This window comes from Nothoprocta perdicaria, unplaced genomic scaffold (genome assembly GCF_003342845.1).
Source record: "Nothoprocta perdicaria isolate Ctin4 unplaced genomic scaffold, notPer1 scaffold_104, whole genome shotgun sequence".
NCBI lineage: Eukaryota > Metazoa > Chordata > Aves > Tinamiformes > Tinamidae > Nothoprocta > Nothoprocta perdicaria.
The window spans coordinates 2059915-2081687 of record NW_020454139.1 but is presented as its reverse complement, the minus strand read 5'-3'; the positions used below and the strand labels follow the sequence as shown (position 1 = coordinate 2081687).

General features: G+C 38.7%; 2 protein-coding genes across 2 annotated transcripts in view; one reads left to right on the top strand and one right to left on the bottom strand.

Moving 5' to 3' along the window:
* Nucleotides 1-28: 28 nt before the first annotated feature.
* Nucleotides 29-3738, top strand: RPS6 (ribosomal protein S6). Its single transcript, XM_026043889.1, has 5 exons — nt 29-189; nt 679-889; nt 1001-1147; nt 2347-2504; nt 3263-3738. The coding sequence occupies exons 1-5, from the start codon at nt 145-147 to the stop codon at nt 3356-3358; spliced, it is 657 nt and encodes a 218-aa protein (XP_025899674.1). The 5' UTR covers nt 29-144; the 3' UTR covers nt 3359-3738.
* Nucleotides 3739-10048: 6310 nt separating this feature from the next.
* DENND4C (DENN domain containing 4C) overlaps nt 10049-21773 on the bottom strand; it is a 61436-nt gene continuing 49711 nt past the window's right edge. Inside the window, exons 26-34 of the mRNA XM_026043911.1 lie at nt 20563-20672; nt 19432-19607; nt 18226-18408; nt 16577-16766; nt 15631-15876; nt 14306-14423; nt 12498-12651; nt 11461-11525; nt 10049-10803 (exon numbers count right to left, since the gene is read on the bottom strand). Coding sequence (XP_025899696.1) covers nt 10667-10803; nt 11461-11525; nt 12498-12651; nt 14306-14423; nt 15631-15876; nt 16577-16766; nt 18226-18408; nt 19432-19607; nt 20563-20672 — 1379 coding nt within the window. The 3' untranslated portion in view covers nt 10049-10666. The remainder of the gene's footprint in view (nt 10804-11460; nt 11526-12497; nt 12652-14305; nt 14424-15630; nt 15877-16576; nt 16767-18225; nt 18409-19431; nt 19608-20562; nt 20673-21773) is intronic.

Here is a 21773-nt window from a genome sequence, read left to right as displayed (position 1 = left end):
GGATGGCGGCGGCGGCGCGACATGGCGGCCGCGCTGAGCCGAGTGTCTCCCCCGCAGCTCAACATCTCCTTCCCGGCCACGGGCTGCCAGAAGCTCATCGAGGTGGACGATGAGCGCAAGCTGCGCACCTTCTATGAGAAGCGCATGGCCACCGAGGTGGCGGCCGACTCGCTGGGCGAGGAGTGGAAGGTGAGGCCCGTGTCCCGTGCCGGAGCGCCCGGCGCCGGCGTGCGCGTCGTCCAGCCGCGGGGCCCCGAGCCCGCGGGGCGAGCCCAGCGTGTCCCGCAGCGCGGCCTCGCGCCCGTGCGCTGGAGCCGATCCGTGAGCGCTGCCCCGGTGTGCGGGCTGCGCTCGGGGTATGAGAGGCCTCGTGCTAGACCTCATGGAGGGGGTTACAGGAACAGAACCGTGAGCAGGGGCTGGTGGCCAGGGTGTCCCTGCCTGAGCCGGGGTTGAGCTGTGATGTCCAGAGGTGCCTCCATCCTCGGCGAGGGGAGCGGGATGTTGGTTTCTCTCCCCACGGAGCAGCYGCAGACACGGCTGCCAGGAGGCGCATGGAGCAGCTGCCCGGCCGGGGCAGCGCTGCGCYCGTGTCTGCGCCAGCTGCAGCCTCTCGGGCGCCCGCTCCTCTCGGAGCGGAGGTGCGGAGCAACTGAYGACACACGTCTGCATCCACAGGGATACGTGGTGCGCATCAGCGGCGGCAACGACAAGCAGGGCTTCCCYATGAAGCAGGGCGTCCTCACGCACGGCCGCGTGCGCCTGCTGCTCAGCAAGGGCCACTCCTGCTACCGCCCGCGCAGGACCGGCGAGCGCAAGCGCAAGTCCGTGCGCGGCTGCATCGTGGACGCCAACCTCAGCGTGCTCAACCTGGTCATCGTGAAGAAAGGTGAGAGCGGGGATGGGGCCGCGCAGCTGCCCGCGCAGGACCCTTACCTGCGTGTCAGAAAAAGGCATTTTAGGTGCAAGCTTAACTAACATAGCAAAACTTTTTTCCAAGGTGAAAAAGATATTCCTGGACTGACAGACACAACCGTGCCCCGTCGCCTTGGTCCCAAAAGGGCCAGCAGAATCCGCAAGCTCTTCAACCTCTCCAAGGAAGATGATGTTCGCCAGTATGTTGTGAGGAAACCTCTGAACAAAGAGGGTAAGAACTCTGGCTTTACCACTCTGCTTGTTACAGAAGTGAGTGGGGATGGCCAGTCTGCTGCAGAGAATGAACTGCACGGCCTGATAACTCATCTGCTGCTGCAGTCAACTGTCCCAACGGATCAGGCTGTGCATCCTGATTACGAAGTGGACACATTTTGTTTTCCTCACATTACTCTTTCTCTTTCCCCATCTCAAAGAGGAAAAAGAAAACATATATTTTAAACATTGTATAATCTCTAATTACATTTCCTAATGCTGCAGAATGTAGCCCTAGAATATTTTTTAGTAGAATTAGGTTGAAGAAGAGTATTTGAATATTTTGAAACAACAGCATTTGTGTGGTGGTGGTTGGGAATGAAAATAAAGGTAGATGCAGCTGAGACTTTAGGGGTATTTTTCGTTTGTGTTTCCCTGTTGCTGCAGCCTAAAATGTGCTTTTTTGGGGAAGGCACGGTTTTTGTTCTACCCAGTCTTTTCCAGCAGTCTTTAGATTGTGGTTCGGTGTTCTGTGTGGTCATGTGGTTTAGGAAGGGTGRGCAGTATTTTAGGAGAAATGATATGATAGTAATAGTGCTTGGACACCATGGAGAGTACTGGGATAACAGTGATTGACAATGCAGCTTTAGCGTCATGGGAGCTGTTCATCTGCTACAGGATGGAGTCCTGGCCTGGCAGACAGTTTTTTATTGTGGCTACTGAAAGTCATACAGGGTGAACAGTGAAGTCTTATGGATACACGTTATGTTTGTTTATTTGCTCATCAGGGCCTGTGTGGCTTCATTTCTTTAGATTTATATTTTAGTGTGAGAAAATTAATGAAGCTGAAAGTACAATGGTGTGTTCTGAAAGCAAGAGGGTGGCTTTCCATCCTTACCTACTTCTAGGGAAGGTTATGGGGAAGCATTGAAGGTGGGAAACAAGGGTTTCCTCACAAAGTTGCCCACATGTGGAGAGCAGTGCTTCACAGCAGTATGAACACTGCACACTTACTAAGTTGCTCTTAAATTCACCAGTAATTGATTATCCTTTCTATGAAATAAGCCAGGGTGCCGAACTGTGTGTTAGTGTAATAGTATTTAAAATAGCATTGCTGTTTAAAGTAAGTGGCGCTTACTGTTAGCAGGTTGGATAGGGGGTGCTCAGGGCTGTTTTGGAAGAAAACTGTTGCTTTTACTGATCAGAAGTTCTCTTTAGGCAAGAAACCTAGGACCAAGGCTCCTAAGATCCAGCGCCTAGTGACCCCTCGAGTTCTGCAACACAAGCGCAGACGTATYGCCCTGAAGAAGCAGCGCACCCAGAAGAACAAGGAGGAAGCAGCGGAATATGCTAAGCTCTTGGCCAAGAGAATGAAGGTGGGTGTTCATCCTTCTTGGCTGCATGGAGTCTGTAGGATCAAGGGGTTTGGTGATCTTGGCTCCACATGCACTACAGCTCGCTACTTCCAGAACCACATTAAGTCAGTGTTACGCAGGACGTGAGGAATGCCAGAATGCGAGTATAAGCGCCTCCAGTTAGGAGCATGTTCATAGGAATTGTCCTGTCCTGCCAGTCGGGGGGCCAGGCTGACTGCTCTGCMGTTTCTCTGAGGACTGAGCTTGAAGACAACGATACTCGAGCTCACAGTGGTGTCGTCACGGTCCTGGTGCCGGTCCAGGCATTTAAGTGGCTGGGGATGCAGGTTCCAGCAGTTGGCCTGAGTGGGAAGTGAAGAGCTGTCARTGCTGGTTTGTGAGCTTGGACATGGAAGGGCAGTGACTGCTTACAGAGCACTGCTAAAATTTTCATCGATGCTTTTAAAGTTTCATGACTTCCCCATGAGCAGTGCCTGAAAGCAGATAGGCTTTGTTCTGAAGTCTGCAGTAGGGCTTTCGTACTCCGGGTTGTGTTACCYCTCGGTACTGTGTTAAGATGCATAGGCCTCTACAGAATTCTTACCACCTGGCAGGAAGAGGATACTGGGTTTTGCTTTAATTACATTAGAAGTGATGATTGTAGTTTGTTTCCTTCAATTTGCATTTATGTGGGGTGTTTGTAGATGTCTTAAAGAAATACTTGATCATGGGCAACAACTCTTTACTAGTTTGTGCTTTTTCTTTTTCCCCCTCTCYAGGAGGCCAAGGAAAAACGCCAGGAGCAGATTGCCAAGAGGCGCCGGCTTTCTTCATTGAGAGCTTCTACATCTAAATCTGAGTCAAGTCAGAAGTAAAGATGTACATGATAATAAATGCCTTTTGTGGTTAACTTTCACCATGAGACTTTACAGTCCATCTCGTCACTGGTCATTTTTTAAAATCATTTTTCTGGACAAACTGCATTATACAGACTATGTTAGGACAGGAATTGTTGCCCTTGATGAAATTCTTTTTTGACAGGATGTAATAATCTTCATGCATTTGGTGAAAATAGCAAAGTTATGATAGTCTCAAGTATAAGATAGTAAAAACCTGTAGCCTTCATCTTATTTGGGGAAGACTTGAGTGYATTTTAATGCTCTCCTCCTGAAAACAGAACTAAAGTCTGTTGAGGAGTAAGCCACATATTAAAAGGTTTGATGGTGGTATTTCACTTAAATGTTAAAACTTTGCAGCCTGTATGTATTCTTAGACTGAGCTATGAGCAGATCTAGYGCTTGATGCGGTTGATAGGAGACTGCCTGTCAGGTGTTCGATGCAGAATGGGTTGTGCTAAACAGGTTGTCTCGTGGTGTCTTTGACCAAGTAGTCAGTGTCCTTCTAAGTTCTCAAATAAGTGTTTTTATTTTCAGTAAAAAGCACATTAAGTATTTATCAGTGGGAAAGTGATAGTGCATAAATGCTTTATTACCTTCTTGTGGGCATGGCAAACTTGCTTAAGCCAAGGTCTCATCTCGCTTGAAGCATTTTTTTTCCTGGAAAGTGAAATTCAGAGCCCTACAAACTAAAAGTTGCAGAACAAGACACTGGCTGGTGATAYGTTACAGGCCTAGAAAGGTTAAGTAAGTAGTCATCTTGAATCTAATTTGGATTAACTGATACTGCTCTGGGGTGGGGGTAGTTTCCTACTTCATGCTGCCACTGTCTAAGAGCAAGAGAATTATTTGAAAATAATTGTTGTTCAAACTGCAATTTAAGTTACTTCACAGTTCGGAGTCTGGAGCTCTGCTGAAAACAAAAAGCCCAGCTGAATCTTTAGTATGGAGAACAGAGGTTTGGGACACAACTGGGTTTTGCTGTTTGGTGGTTATTTCATGTCTCACCACACACTATCTGCTRTTGTAGTAGCCTGCACCTGGTAGGTATTGAATTCTGATAGTCACAGAACTAAAGGGGAAGGTAAAAGGCCAGAGGCAAAAATGCCTACTTGCTAAAAAATGCTTCTTGTCTAGTCCCCGGCTCAGAGCAGGGTCAGTTACTGCAGGTTGCTCAGGGCTCTCCAGCAAAGTTCTGAGCGTCTCCAAGCATGTATTTAACTTTGTGCCCTTAGCCTCTTCTGTTGCTGAGAAGAGCTTGGCTTTGAGTATTCCTCATCCTATATTTATATACATAAGGGAAAAAGAAAATTCCCCTGAGCCCTCTCTTTTTATACCACCTTTGTGACCCTCTYTGTTGGACTCGCATCTATAAATCCATGTCCTCCCTGTACAGGAGATGGCTAGCACCCTGTGTGTGGCCTCCTCCTCACTGAGTAAAGGGAACGATCAGCTCCTTGCCCTGGCTGCCAGTGCTCCCCGCACTGGGCTAGCTCGTGGTCACCTTGTCCACCAGGACCCCTCCGTGTCCCTCTGCTCTCCAGGTAACTGTCCCTGGGCCTGTGCTGGTGCAGGGGAATCTCATGCCCTGACTGCAAGGCCGGCTCTTTGTCCTCCTTGAACCTCTCATTCCTGTGTGGCCCCTGCTCCAGCTCTGCATATGTGAAAACRGGAGTTATTTGGCCCTCACAAAGCGGGAGAACCAGTGCTACCAAGCTGCTGGTGGTAGCTTGCAACTCCGAGGAACAGCATTTTAAACCAGACCCTTTGGCTACCGCAGTCCCTTGGTGGCACAAAAGCAACTGCACTGTTCTTACTCCCTCAGCTATCTCAGTCATGTTTCTGCAGGAACTTGCCTTAAGCACAGGCTCTGACCCCTGCTTCCTTACTGCTGCCTCTGTATCTCAGCGCAGTCCTGCTAAACCCTCCTTTAAAACACAAACCAACCCTGCTGTCTGTGCCCTCTCCAACGATACAGCCCCATGCCTGTCCCCAGCCGCCCCCCAAGAGGGCCCAAGTTGCCCGCACTGAAGCCAGGGCCGTCGCGCTCCGGCCCAGCCTCGCTCAGGACAGCCCTCAGTTCTGCCCCTCTCCAGGAGGTACCAAGGTGCAGCTGGTTCCTGGGGCGGCTCCCTGAGCAGCCCCAGCCAGAGCCGTCTTCACTGCCCAGCTCTGTCCCAGCCCTCGTCCTCCCTCACAGTTTCCCCGGGTGCTACCAGCAGTTCTCACCAGGCAGCCAGAAGAATCTGGGCTTGGTCTAGCTACAGCAGCCTTTTTCACTTTCAGATTAAATCCACTCAAGGAGGTAATTATTAAGGGCAAAAATGAAGATGAAAAATGGGAAGTTTCACCAGGGATTTGGATGTATTTTATTTTGGGAAATACATTAAAAATTGTTGTACTCTAAGATGCCTATACAAAACTCAGAATACAGAGAGTGCCCTTCCAACTCAAGATACATTTGTCAAATGTACAAAAACATTAGAGCAATACTTGTTAATCAAAGCACAGTAAATGGATGCCATCTTGCAACAGTTCAAACAATCTCTAAAACAGTGCAAATTTTATTGCATTATTAAAAAAACTTCCCCAACTCACTAAATTCTTAATTTATTCACACTACATCCTTTATCCCCATTAAAATACAGTTGTATCCCCATTAAGAGAGCTGTATCCCCATTAAAATACAATTGTATCCCCATTAAGAGTTGTATCCCCATTAAAATACAGTTTCTTAAGATCCTTAAAGGAGCTTAACATATTTCTAAAAACAGCAAACAATCCCTTTTATTTGCACCACTGATTGATGCAGACAGAAAGACAAAAAGAAAAATCAGTTACTCATCTCATATGCATGATAATAAACAGCATAGAAAAAAAAGAAGAAAAAAACCACAAGAGTTCAATTTAAGTGCTGAAACTGAGCTGTTAAAAGGACATGGATGTTATTTTTCTTTTGTAAAAATGACCAAGAGAAAAGTTGATATATGTGAGGCACCCTGAAGTTTTGATTAGTTAAATGAAAAAAAAGGTTAAAAACACCCAATCTTTGTTTTTAAAATTTACAGTTAATGTGAATAAGATGACTTCTCTACCATATAAAGGTATCTGCATTGATGCAATTGCTAAGAGTTTTGAAGAGAAACTGATGGGTAGATTCTTCAGTTAATTCATTTTTAACAAAATGTTTTAAAATACAGTTATATAGTCTAATTAATATACTTTGAAGTATTTTTTCTGTGTTGCAGCTAATCAAGAAAAGCAGTATACTAGTAYACTCAAGACAAAGTATAAAGTATATTCTTTTAGCTGAGGCAGTTCAGAAACCAGTATTTCAGTTACCATGAAATATAACAAGTCATTTACAACTGCAATTTGACTTCTTTTTCCATGCTTCAATAACATGAAAATTCACTTAGTTTTGTTCTAAGTTGTTTGCCAAGTTCTGAATTTAGTTTAAAGCACATTTACTAAATAACAGACTATCATTTAATTCTTTAAATTTGAGTTATACAATATGAAGACAGGCTATGTCTATAAGTAACATACATATGTTACTGGAACATGAGAAAGCCAATATTGCCAATATTGTACCAATAATGCAATCACATTCTACACATTCTCTTACATGTTCCTTCCAAACTGGATTTTGAAGTCGAYTCTATGTTATTCACTTACAGTTATTACACCTTGGTAATGTGCTGCAATATTAGTACACACAAATAAGAAGCTGGCCACCTAAGATCCTGATTTCAAACTTCGAAGATCACATTGTTTTAGTTCTCAAAACAAAACAAATATATATATATATATATATTTTTCCACGTACTACCCAAGCCATAAACATTTTTTTCATGATTTGATGATAGATGTAAAGTATTATCCTCTCAGCAAAACTGACTGCCATTTAACATTGTTAGGGCAACACTCAAAGAAATTCTCTGTGTGTTTCTTATYCGAACCTGTATTTTCTAACATACCAGGCTTCTTTGATACCCCATAACTTTTCGCCTCCACATACACAATCAGTTTGGTTTGCACCCACACTTTGTGCAACCCACTGCAGGTTTTCATTTCATTGGTTTCATTACCTGCAGCCATTTTCTTACTTCATATACAAGATTTTTAAGATATACAGCAGAACCAATCACTTAATCATGGCCAGTGAGTTATATGCCAGCTCGAGAATCTGGAGGCAAGAGGATGTTACCAAATGAGAAAAATATTTATTTTTCTACATCCACTAAGAACTAAGGCCAGACTGATCCATATCAGCTCCCCAACACTCCTGTCCAGCTCATTCACACATCAGATACTTGGAATTCCACGAGCGTGAAACAGAACAGGAGCATTTGGACTAGAGACCAAGTCATTCCAAAGGAGTCCAGTGATTTGCAGACAAAAATCTACTATGTTTTTAAATAGAATAATAAACATAATAAAGAGTTYGGAGGAGTTTTGAGGATTTTCCCTATTCATTTTTGGCCACATTTTCCAGGATGAATTAATGAGCCATGCTAACCTTTGTTCAAAACAAGCAAATAAACAAAACCCACATACTCTTTTCTCAGCCACACTCGGGACCCATTGCACATTCAAATAATGAAAGGCTAAAAATCTTAGCGTGCCTCAGTGTAGGAATATCTGGTGGTCTCTGCCTGTTTGCAGCAGACAGAAAAGGCACAGGAGGAGCAGGAGGTGCCTTTGAAAGCAGACATAGCAACACGGAAGTAAATTAAGACAACTCTTAATTCATTTTTTTCTTTTCCTTACTTTTTTTTTTTTTTTTTTTTTTTTTTTAAGGGATCTTCTTAGATGAGACTTTAATGAAGAAAGCACTATCACTGGTCTACTTTTGATTAGAATCACAATTTCACTGAAGAACCTGATGGATACTCTGCAATTAAAACTAGGCACCAAAACATCAGCCCTGGCTTACGGAGCTACAGCTCTGTTAGAAAGGTAACTGGGGCGGGCACAGACACAACCTGGAAGGAACGGAGGCGGGAGTCCCCCCACGCTGACAGGCCGGCGCACAGCGGAAGCAGGAGCCGGTTCGTGGTGCGCAGGAGCACATCCGTTCTTCTGGGGGAACCACGAGGAACCAGGCGAGCACCGCTCTGCCTCTGTCCTGGGGCCCTCTTGGTTGGTGTGTATGCACCAGGAAGGCCTAACAAACACTTAGGCCTAACCAGGAAGGCTTAACATACACGCTGTGACACAGTCTACCTTGGCTGTTTCTACAGCACTACTGCCACGTTGTCCTAGATTTTCAGCAACAAGGATAAGATTGAATTTCAAAGGTGTGCAAAGATATCAAGTTTGGATATCGCTTGGTTATCTAAGACAACGGAGAGGCTTTCTTTGTAATTCAATGAGATGGGASCATTTAAGAGTGCCTAAGACTTAATTATATGCAAGTTGTGTCAATTGTATGCTTTAGTTGTTGAACATTGGAAAAAGCATGTACCATTGTCTCATTAAGGTCGGTACAGAAAAAAATGCCATTTTTATTTTTAGAAGTAATAATCGTTTGCAGTAACACTTCAGAGAGATGTTTACTTTGAAAGCACAGAATTGTTTACTTAAATTACATACGAGAAAAGAAAATAAGAAAAATGAGACATTACAGCTGTATATTACAGGAAAACAGTTCTACTCTTCATTGTGATGCAAGTCACATATTGGCAAGAAACTATGTATAAGCATCAAAGAATAGAGGAGAAAAGAAAAAAAAAAAGAACTCATTAGGTACTTCTTCGCTTTTAGCTATTGAGAATACATTGTATTTTCAACAGGGGAAGCTGAAGACGCTGCCCAGGCTTTCTCTGCTAATTGGCTTAAGAACAGCACTTTCAGACAAAATGAAACAAGTCAGCCTATACTACAAGAATATTTGGAGAAAAATAGCATATTTGTTTTATAGAAACACAGATTTGCAGAAAAGGAAGCTTGTGTTTTTCATTTTTCAGCTGGTAGCCATTTCAGACCAAGAATGAGAATCCTTAAGTTTAAGGAAGTAGTATGAAGTGATTATATTTGTGCTCAAGTGRGATTACAGCTTCAGCTGTGCTCCTCTAATAAACTGCAAATACTTATCTTTTCTGTTCTCTCCAGGAGTAACACCATCAGAAAACTCTCATGTAAATTTCAGTAAAAGTAAGAATAAWTCTTACCATATAAATCTAATAACAGAAATCTTTTAGCCACAGAACAATGCCGAAACTTTTTTTGACAAAGATACAACTATTTTTGTCAGTGAGGCATATAAGGGGAGGAAATGTCTGATCACTAGAATGAAATGAAAGATGAAATTATCTTTGAAGATCATTCATTCAAGYCCTTCAGTTTTGTGTGGACACACAACCTGAAGACAACATTTATAAAWATACTTCTAATTGAAATATTGAATTTGGACGGTAAGTGCAAAATAAACCTCAGGCTACATGTGATAACAAAGGGGTGTTAAAAAWWTTTTTWAAWWAAAAAAAAAAARRRGGGTCAATGAAAGGACARAATCATGTCTAGTTAGTATCCAACTCCAAACGTTTAGTGTAAAAGCCTACCATTTCTCTGAAGAAAACATTGGTATCCTCACAGGATCTTCCTCTCCTTTTTTTTCTTCCTTTTTTCTTTCTTTTCTTTTTTAGGTCAGCCAAAGATCATTTAAAATATTGACTAGAACAAGTATCAGTAGGCACATAGCAGTTTTAGGTAGTGTAATCTGACAAAGGCAGTTACATTCCAACTTCCAAACCAAAGACTCATACATTTACATTCATAAATAYATACCACATACAAATGCACGATATCTCTCTTTAGATAAAGGACATTCTAAAGAAGTACTGAAAGGTCTTATGATTTTGTGTCAGAGAAGGACTTTTCACTAAAATAAAAAATATTAAAGACAAATATTGGTGAAAAAGCCACCAACTATATGCTTCTATTTAATCACCACCATTCTGAACAACCTGATATTGTGGCGTGGAGGGGAGGCATTTGGGGAATGAGTAAGAAGACATATGTACAAGGAAAGATGCAGATACATCACTGAAATCATCTCTTCCTATTAATATAAAATACATTATAGCATACATTAACATTTTAACATACTTTACACTGTTTCTCATGAGATGATAGGCAAAGTGTGTTGTAGTTGCATGAAATCACTGACAAATCGCTCAATTATCACCCTTTCTGGCATTCAAAAATATATGTATCACCACACTTGTTTTTTTCCACCTCTGCTTTTATCTTGCCAAAGTTCAATAGCTTCTTTTCTCCTTTTCATATTAAAGGTGCTCCAAAGCATTTCCTACAACACTCAACTCTGCTGCTTGGTGGAGCATCTATTTTCTGCATCTTTTCAAGGACATCCTTAGATAGAGCTTTAAGTGCAATTCTGTATTCACTATCAAAGACCTCTGGAACAGAGAGAACATAGTTGAAGTCATTCAAGGAACACTGAACATACAGTCCTGTTTGGGCATTTGTTTTTATGTAATAGTATACAGCAAAGGTATTCGGCTGAAATTAAGCACTGAATTTTTCTTTTCTGTTTTGCTTCCCAAAATATATCCTTACAAGAAACCTGAAAAGCATTTCCAGGCTGAAGCATCAGAAAACATAACATTAGCAATGCAGCCACTTTTATCATGACACAGCCTGCGTGTCAARTTCTATCAGGAACTCCCTGGCTGGCATAGCATCATCCAAACAGAAGTCACAGTTAAGGGGTTAGCAGGAAGGGATGGACACAAAATTCACATTCGGGTGGCAGAACAATGCAAGGGTCATCTCAGATATGTCCATCTGGGAAAGATGGGCAAGATTAGCAGCAAGTTTTCAGATATAAAGTATTAGAAATTAAGCTAATAAAASTCATTACTAGTTTCAATTAAAATGTCAAAATTAGTAGCCACATCTGACTTAGACTTTCGTAAAAGCAGCACCTACTCCCAACTGTACTCACTACCAAAATTCAGCAATTAACTTGCATTAAAAAAAATCCAAAAGATATTATTTATTACACTGTGTACAAAGAATTCATGCATTTCATGCAGAAATAGTATTTTACTTACCAATGTCAATATTCTCTCTTCCAAGAGACACCAGAGACAGGAAGAGGATTTCTCTATAAAAACTCCTAGGAAATATTTTGAGAGGTGAGTCAAAGAAAGTACCAGCTACCCTGAATTTAGAAACCCGTTGCCCAAGACAGTATTAACTTTGCTTTGTAGTTCCCACAAATGTTCTGTTAATTTTGCTTGCGAGGAAGATGACTAATCTACACAATTACTGGCATGGAAAATACTCAGATGTGAGAAAACTGTAACTCAGATTATGATAAAATGTCAAATCACTGCAGTTAAGCAGTAAATACAGCAATTATGATATATCACAGAGTCTCTATATTGAAAATGTCATAAAAACTTCAGAACAAGAAATACACCTACTTATTAAATTTTCTTTCCTGAAGGTGAAGACAAGTAGCATTTCATTTTCCAAAAGCCAAAATTTATCTCAGAAATTGATATAATGTAACAATTCAATATTACTCTTTTCTTGCRGATTTGAGAAAATTTCTTCTTTAGGCAGATTTATGTTTAACAACAACAAACTACAGCACCAAAGATCAACCTATCATGACAGACTCTTGAATGTATCTACTACAATTTACAGTAAGGTGTTTCTGGTGTGATGGCAGCACATGAAGCCCTCTTCAAATTGCAATGAAGATCACAAAAGAAACACAGTATTTTCACACGCCTCCCTTTGCTGACTACACTACATCAACTTTTCTTGAACAGCACTCGTGGTTGGTAAAAATTCTGGTAGGGGGAGAATATTCCAGCAGCTTTTAAAATGCTGTACATTTGTATTTAGTAATTCGCTAGATCTGCAGCCAAAATCTGCATAATTAGTTAGTGCATTTATATTAACTCACTTGATATGGATAAATTAGAAATGTGTTAACACAACAATGGGTACACAAATGGTGAAAGTGTTGAATAGGCACAAATCTAACGAAATATTCCTTAGAGATACTTATGAAGTACGTATCAACTGATCTTGTTTACTTTGGGTRGAAAGAAAATAAGAAGAGATGGCCCCTTACCTCTGTCGTTTGACATCTGGTTTAACTTTCTGTACCAATAAGTTTATTGGTTTAGAAACATCATTGTTTTGAATGCTCTGTTTGATACTCTCTAATAAGGTGTTTGTTGCCTGCTCATCTTCTGCTATTATGGAGGATCTCTTCTCAGCAGAATCTGGGAAATGCAAGATTTTTTTTTCATGTCAGTAATAGAAGATAAATAAAATTGTTACAGAATYTCTCTTTAGTTGCATAAGCTTGTTTGTGGTCAAATGGCTTTGTCCATGTCTAGTTTTTGCTTCACAACAGAAGTGACAGGGTGTATCACTACCCATGTGCAACACCTTTCCTAACACAAAACCAAGAGACTGAAGAGTCTTCATTAAGTCTTCATTTTCTTATGTTATGTTGCTTATGATGATCTGCTATCTAAGATTTATGACTGTACTTGCAGCAAAGTTTTTTTAAAGCCTAAACCTATTTTTATACAAAATAAAATAAATCAGAAGAAAACACTATCACATTTCTTTATCAAATCTTTCTTGAAAACTACATAAAATTAATTGATATTGTAGGCAGCAGGAACATGGAAACTGAAACAGAAAATCCAAAACTATAGTAAACTGAAACAAATTTAACATGATATTTATCATCATGGTTTGTTGCTTGCAATGAAACTTCTAGATACTTAACCCTTTGGAAGACAGTGACTCAAGAAGTAATAAGTCAATTAACTGGCAAAAAATAAAGCAAAAAATAAAGCATCTGTAAATTACATAMTAGGCAGCAAACATGATTTGTAATGCTGTATAAATGAATGACAGCCTAGAAATCATAAAATCMTGCTGCTCTATCAACTGGATAGGTATTGTAGTTTACAAGAGTAATTTCCTGTTTTCCAAATATTTTCTCACATAAATGTTAAGCAAAYACCTTATTTTTTTCCAGAAAAACAACATAAAGAAAAGAGAAGTTCTCCTCCTTTATTTACATCCACTATGTATATTTATGCATTCTCATTCCTATCTGGATGTTTTTTAGGATACTTTCCCGAGAGTATGTCCCAGTCAATAAGCTCTTGTAAAATCAAGAGAAATACTGAATCTTACTCTGTGCTCTGACTGGAGTTTTCCGATCAATATGGTTATGTTTAGGACCTTCAGGACAAACACTTTCTTATTCCTTAAGATCCGAATTAGCATGCTATGTAAAACCAAGAAGTTTGGGATACAAAGTTATGTTCACTAATGATATGTAATAGAATCCCAGAGATTGCAGAAATAATGTCTTTACATAATGCCTTTTCTTTTCATTCCAAAGGAAATAACAGAAAGCAAAGGTTGTCTTTAAACTTACGATAATCAAGCAGTCTTGCATATTGTAGTATTTGCATATTTGCAGTATTTGCATATTGTTTGGAACTGAAACATTTATTTATGAAAATGCAAGACACCTTTCTATATAGTCTTCTTTCTCATAATTATATAAATATAAAAGGATAATGCAGTGAAAAATTTGAATCAAGTGAAGCTTATCTAACACTACAGCTAAACCATATGCTCCCCACTCCACTTATATAACATAAAAAGAACAGAATACATTCTGTTCTTGACATAAGAATACAGAATACCTTTCCACACAGAACAGAAAGATACTTTCACAAATAATTTGATATTTACACTATGTTGATTACCTAAGGAATGGTAGATGCTTCACATAACAAAACAGTTTTCTGGCTTGATGGGACATATGAATTTAAGATTCTACAAAGCAAMAATTTCTTTCTATAGCCTGTTCCATCTCCTTCCCGTAACACTTATTTTACTTACTTAAATTTCTCCAAGATATATACAGGGGCTCTCCAGGCTCTTGGTGGAGGTTAATATTGTCCCATAGAAGCTGGATGTATACTAGCTTGCTATCTTGAGCAAGAGATGTCAAAGGAAGCTAAAATCACGAGCAAAAGAAAAATGTTCAAGAAAATTCACCATGTGCTTGCTTATCCATTTAAAAGGCCACTGTTTTAACAGTTTTGCAATGACAACAAAGGATTATTTTATTAATCCTCCTCTAGATCTAACCACACACAACAAAATACCTGAAAGTGGTCAGTGTGAATTATTCAAAGAACAGTGGAAGAAGGCTAGCCTGTACACTTCTTGATGGACTCTCTCATCTTTACTGGGACAGAAAGGCAACAGAGTTTGTCTTGCAATAACTAACAGTCATTTTCAGTTTAGTTTAATGCAGGCTACTCCATTTTCTGTAGATATCTCCTCAGTAAGAGAGGGACATGGAGCTACTGGAGAAAGAACAAAAGACTACAAAAATGGTTAAGCATCTGCCATAGAGCTCAGAGAACTGGGACTGTTTAAACTAGAGAAGAAAAGGCTCAGGTTTGACTTCATTAATGAACTTAAATATCTGATGGGAGAAGACTGGGAAGGAGGAGAGAGTGGAAAGACAAAACAGAGAGAGACTCCTCACAGTGCAGCCCTGTGACAGGAGACAGTATGCACAATTTGAAACACAGGAAGTCTCAGCTGAACAAAAAAGTACATTTATATGCATATATGAGTGTAGTTGAATACTTGCATAGGTTGTCCTGTCCCTGGAGACACTCAGAAGCCGTCTGGACAGTGTCCTGAGCAATCTGTTTCTGCTCTTTGAGGAACTAAACCACATTATCTCCAAATGTCTCTTCCAACTTCAACTATTCTGAGAAACTCAGTAGAGTCAGAATAACATTTTTTTGCTATTAATGGAGGAAAGAATCTTAGCCCAGTAACGTAACAAGATTATAGACTTCAGTGTGGAATCAACACTGTGTCGATTGCAATGTGTTGCATTTGTGAGATGCTACAATTCTTCACAGGCTCATCCTGTTTCCTTCTACTTATCCATCTCTTTACAGAGACAAACTCTGGATTTCTGGAAGAGAACAGCTTGACTAGAATTCATGCGCTGTCTTTGCTCATTACTCTCTGAGATTTTTCTTTTTTTAAAACAAACCTATTTATATGCATTACAAAACCAGGAAACTATATTCTTTTATTTGATCCAAGCCACTCAGAAAGGATTTATTCACACTGAGCCAAAATCCTCCAGTTTAGCATGAAGATATCTGCAGTTCTGTTTTGGGGAAGGCACTTACCTGCACTCCATCATTGCAATGTTCAGATGTTAGAATTAGCCCAGGTAAGTTGCTAGGTAGATCCAACCGTCGGAAATACCAAACCAAGTTCCAGAAAATTATGGGATGTTGGTTAATGAATTTAGATGTATGAATAACTTGCTCTCCCTCATTTTCCAACAATGACTCAAGTTCTTTACGCAGTACCAAGGGGCTCAAATATGGTACAGAAACAGGAAGAGGGTTGGGTCTTTCCCTTAAAGGATCCTAGAAAAGTGAAGAAAAATTGCTATATCAAATAAAAGATTTTCTTCTGGAAACACTTTCAGGTTTACTTTCCCTGAAAAATCCCATTTCCACAGTTATTATTAACATTTAGAAAGTGTTTCTGGAATGAGTGAACACAATAGCTTTAATAGCACTAGCAGTTTTGACTGTAGAGGCATTTCTTCCTTAACCTTACAGAACAATCACTTAAAGTCTCTTAAAGAGGAGACACTCTTTGTTTCACATGCAAGCTGAACATAATAGACTCAATATTCCCTCTTACCTTCTGCTGTCTACTCTAACAGATGAACCTATTAGAACATTTGTAAAAGTTAGGAGTAAATGCCTGAAAACTAATGGCTTTTCATTCTTGGAAGAGAATGGTGTTTGCAGTAGTATATAGTTTGATATAGAACTTCATTTGTTTTTAAGAAAACATATCGTTCAGAAATGTACTGAATTAACTACTTCAAATCAAGTGGCACTGTTGACAGAGTACACTGAAAAAGCAATTCCCGAGAGACTATCAGATTGACTGAACATGTTTTTCAGGTTTTCTCTCATTTAACTATAAGTGAATACATTCAATCATGCCCACAACAAAAATATTCAACATTGCCAGTACCAGGATATTTTATATACTTCAAGTTCATTGTATTAAATATTTTGTTATCAACTGATGGGTAATTTCTAAACTTACCACAACTTCTTGCAAACTATTTGGAAGACTAACTGTTGAAATGCCATGAGATGGTCTCTGGGAGAGATCAATGTTCTGCAGGGGACCTCCAACACTGTGACTCCGAGTCAAAGATGCTCCTTTCTTTGATGAATTATTGGCAGATGTCTTCACAGTTCTGGGGCTTTTGCTCTGTTCTTCTGCTGTATCACTGTTGTGATTATGGAAAAAAATATGTAGCTATGAACTTACCCAGCACTGCTATTACAATAGAAAGGAAGCAGAGAAATGCCACCAAATATCCCCAGACCACTTTCTGTACTAAGAAATCCTATTTATCTAGTTAGTGCTGAGGTTACGGAAAAAAAAAAAATAAAAACAAACCAAACCAAGAAAACCCCACACTTCTCTGACCCTGCCTCCAAAGAAGCAGCTGGGTATAACCTGAGAGATGAACCTCGAAGCGATGCAGTTCTGTACTAGGTACTATTGCTCCCATACAGCTTTCCCTTGCTTAGAAACAGCAATATATAGTTTTGTCAGAACACAAAAATCAGCATTGTACTGTTCTGACAAAGCATTTTTAATCCTCTTTTTCCTTTTGTTAACTTTCCCTGAAATCAAAAACACAATAAAAATGTCCATAAAAGCAATTGCTAACTTGTATGCCCATATAGCTCAAAAAGTTTTAAATGAACTCTTCTGAACAGATAAAATACTGTTTTTGACTTGTCAAGTTCACCTGCTTGTCCCTCATAATTGAAACGATGAATAAATTGACTATCAAGTCCCTCTCCCCTGCCATCTAGCCTCCTAGCCCCTTTSCCTTTCTCCTCTTCCCCCAAAAAAAGGCAGCCAAAGGAAAGCAAAAGGCTCTCCTTCCAAATAAACTGCCAACAGAAATTAATTGAGCTGATTTTCATTGCTAAGTTTGTCTTGCTTTTGCCAAAAATACAACAGTTACAGAGGTTGACATAAAGCAGTTTCAGCTTTCCATTTTAAAATATTGACTATTACTACATCAACTGAATTTTTAACAGCCTGAAACAGGCTGTTTCAGGCTTAAACAGGCCAGAGTTGCCCGAGATTTCCAAGCTGAAAGATAATGAAGATGAAATCAATCAAAACATCATCAAAATGATCAATGAAACCCACAGAACAATTAAGCACTATTTCAGCTCTTCCCTCTTCCAATATGACACCTTCTCCGTAAGGCTTCTTCTCTCAAACTGTTTCCAAAGCTTTACTATAAACAATATTATTGCTTACATGTATTGTAAAGCAGTATGTAAAGCAAAATATAAACCAGTAGTATTTGTCATAGAATATATGATAAGGAAAGTTTTGTGYACTCTAAAGTACCATCTTCTCTCAAAGCTGAGGGTATCAGCCAAAGGGCTTATTTTTTCAGGCAAGACTTCCCCCCACCCCTTCCGTGCTGCACTGGGAAAGAAGCAACACCTAAGTTACTGTGTRTTTTTAAAGGTGACAAGAGTCAGCAGAACCTTTTACGTATTACTCAGCACATTCAGGTCATCTGAAAGGAATGCAAGAGAACCAATTGCAGCAGTTAAAACTATTTCTCCATATACCTTATTTGGCACACAAGACAATTTTCATTTAGAAGAGGAGTAAAAAATACTCCAAGTGCTGATTCCAGTTCTACCCACCTCTGTTCAGCCGTAGTGTTAGTTTCTTCCACTATGGTATGGCTGGACTGTGGCTGATCGGAAAAGCTGATCAGATCAGCAACTGCTGGATTGSACAAGAGCTTCTGCTCCAAGGGATCCGTATTTAAAGGAATGTTCCCACTCTGTAAACTATCTCCAGAAGTACTTTGCTTCAGAAAAAAACTAAGTTATAGCACAAACAGACGGGAAGAGAAACAAAAAGGTTGAGATATAAGCATAGCATTCTTTTGAAAGTTAGAACTTCCCACATTTGCACTCAAAAGCAACAGAGATAAGGACAAAGCGTTAAAAGCAGATGCGTGCATGAGCACAAACTGGAAACAATACAATTTCATCATATTTTAATGTATTTTTTTTACTGAAGCTTATATAAAAAAGTAAATTAACATATATATAGATCTGATCTGCAATACAGGAAATCTTACTTGAAGGTGGCAAAATTACAAATGGATTCATAAGTTTATAGATATTTCCACTTGCACATCACTGAAAGTGACTGTTGTTTTAATAAAGATGAGATTGGAAGAAATTTAATATTATAAACACTTGCTTTCCAGAGGTATTGTAAAAACACATAATATAGATGTTCTGCTTCAGCATTAAAGATAACTAATGGCAACTGTAGTTCATTGCAGTAAGAACTTATTTTTAAGTTATTCTGAGATCAGTTTCAGTTCTAATCTCCACACTGCAATTTAAAAAGGTAAAAATAATAATTTGAGAAGCTTAAAATAAATTGGACAACTACGAGAAAAATAAGAAGTTGCAGTATTTGTAACTGAAACCTTTTCCTAGGATATGTTAGAGAACTGCTAGAATTTACTCTGGGAGGACTTCTTTGTTCTCAAATTTCATTTTTTTTCACCACACATGATCCATTAGCTCTGTTTTAAAACAGATATATTGCCTTCTCTATAGCAGTGCTTATAAAAATATGAAAACAATTCTTTTTTTTTAAGGCAATAAAAACCTCAATGAATCTGAAATTTCTCTGCTTTTTCCTCTTTTTGCTAGAGGCCTCAATAGCTTACAAAATTTGTAATTTTGAAATGTCCGGTAAGCAGAGATATGCTCTAGCACATCTAGACAGAACTACAAGGAAATAAAACTAAGATATGTTTCTGTATAAATACAGCTGTCTATAAGTGCAAAGGCAGAAATAAAACATCTGTAAAATTCACTAACCTTGCAGAACCTCGCAAGTCTTTAAATTCAACTTGAAGTAATGGTAGAAAAGTACTTTTACAGAARGGGCAGGTGGTATTCAGGTTTGAATCATCTGCTGTCCATCCAGCCATAATTTCCTCATCATAAACCAAAGCACCACAAGCTCTGCACTGGGAGCAACTTGACATCAACACCTAAACCATTGAAGAACCAATATTATTATCTGTTAGAATTCCTTTATAATTGGCTTTAGTTACATTGTATCTACAGGATTTTATTAGGTTAAGTTACAGAATGGTTAGAAAAACATGAGATTTATTACCACTTTCCCACTGCAAAGTACATTATTTTTTCCACATAACTTTTACCTTTGAAGCACAAATACTAATCATATACTTTTTTTGCTAAGTATTTTCAAACACAGAAAAAGCATTATCCCAGAAGTTAGCATTTGCAATTGTTCACCATTGTGAAGACTTCAGCACTTCAAGCATCTGAGTCAAAGTATAGCTGCTTTAAAGAAGCGTACAGTGAAAATCAAAGTTGATTCCTAACTAGTAAAAGTTTCATCATGAGATTACACTGGAAAATACCATCAAAAATAATTTTGTGCTTGCAAGAAAAAAGCTACTACATTTTTTCATCCTCACTGGAAACAAGTACCACCAGCAGAAACTCACCACCACAAAAACATATAATACGCTATAGTTCAATGTTTTGTTTTTTTTTTGATTTCCTATGTTGTGTCCTTTATCTAATACCATTTGTAAGTCTGACAGACATAGATGTCCAAAAGACTAAACATAGAAGAAAATTATATAGGAAAACAAAAAAACAATCAAAAAAGCTGAAAGAAAAACAAAAAAGAGCTGAAAGAAAAATAAAGTCATTAAGTTTTGCTGCACTCCTCATTTTGCCCCTTCCCTCAAAAATTTCCTTCTCTAATTATAACAGGGATCTAGTAAAGCATTATATTTTTTTAATGCTCCTACCAAATGTGAACTAAAAGTTCCAAATATTTCAGGCAAAAATATGGAATGTTTTGTATTGTGAAAATTCCAACCACAATTCAGCTTAAGGGATAGTCAGGTAACACATTCATCCATATCAAATAATTGTATATTCCATCTATGTATTTATTCATCTTACCTCCATCGCATAGTTCTGGAAAATACTAGATAAACTAGTATTATGGGAAGAACTGTGCTCTGACTTCTCAGAATCCAGGCCCTTCATACTTCTTGGAAATAAAACTTCACCTGTAGAAAAAGGACAGCTAGGCTCTTTATTTGAAGAAATAGTAGTTTATTATTCCTGTAGAATAGAATTCTGATTGAGTAAAAATATGGTAATAGAATGTCTCTAAAAAAGTGTGCAATTAACTTCATTAGTATTGCAATATATAAAATGCAATTGTTGTGACAAACATTTCAACATTCTTTCTGTCTAATACAGGACCTAGCATATCGGCAAAAGGAAAAATAGTCCAGGTAACTGAATTCTGAGTTAAAAAAAAAAAAATTAAAAAGGCAAAAAAAAAAAAAACAGTAAAATTGTTCAAATACACATACACTTGTGAAATTGTTCAAGGTTTCCTCAATAAAAAAATTTAGATATAAACAGGAAACAGAAGGACAATATGAGATGCAACACATTGTGTCAGTCACACCACTACTGTAGCAAAGTGCTCCCTGGTACTACCTGCTTTAGGAACAGATGGATTATACAGGTATTAGCTTTGCCCAAGAAGTTGAAAGAAGTCAGAACATATCAATCGTTTTTTTAGAGGAAAACTATCAGCACTACTTACTTTGATAATCCCAGTCAAGCTTTCCCATTCAAAATCACTACCAGAGTCACTTCTTTGTAAAGAAGGCACTTTTGTTTCTTCAGATAATAATTTATGCCTATGAACAAATTTTAAATTCCTCTGTTGTTCAAGGCTGCCACCATGGCTGACAGTTATAGTCAGTTCTTACAGTCCTAACCAACTGGAACTAGAAGACATATCTTCAGACTTAAAATTTTTAAGAACATATTCTTAAACACTAGAACATACTCTAGACACAATCAACTGATGTCCACTATAGCTCTTCTTCTCTTGATGCACACGGGGTTCTATTACTCTTCCTGTATTATTAAATCTCTATTAAACTGGTATTATCAAACCTACAAAGGGATCTAAAACAAACCCAAAATTGGTTCAGCAACTTTTTTTTTTTTTTTTTTTTTTGGCCAGATGAAAAAAATCAAGTCTTATTCTTACAAAATATGGTAAAGCTTTAAAAAATTCAGGACAAGAGAAATTGAAAATGATTAGATCCTTCATTTTGCTTCAGAAATGAAAAAAAAAAAAAAAA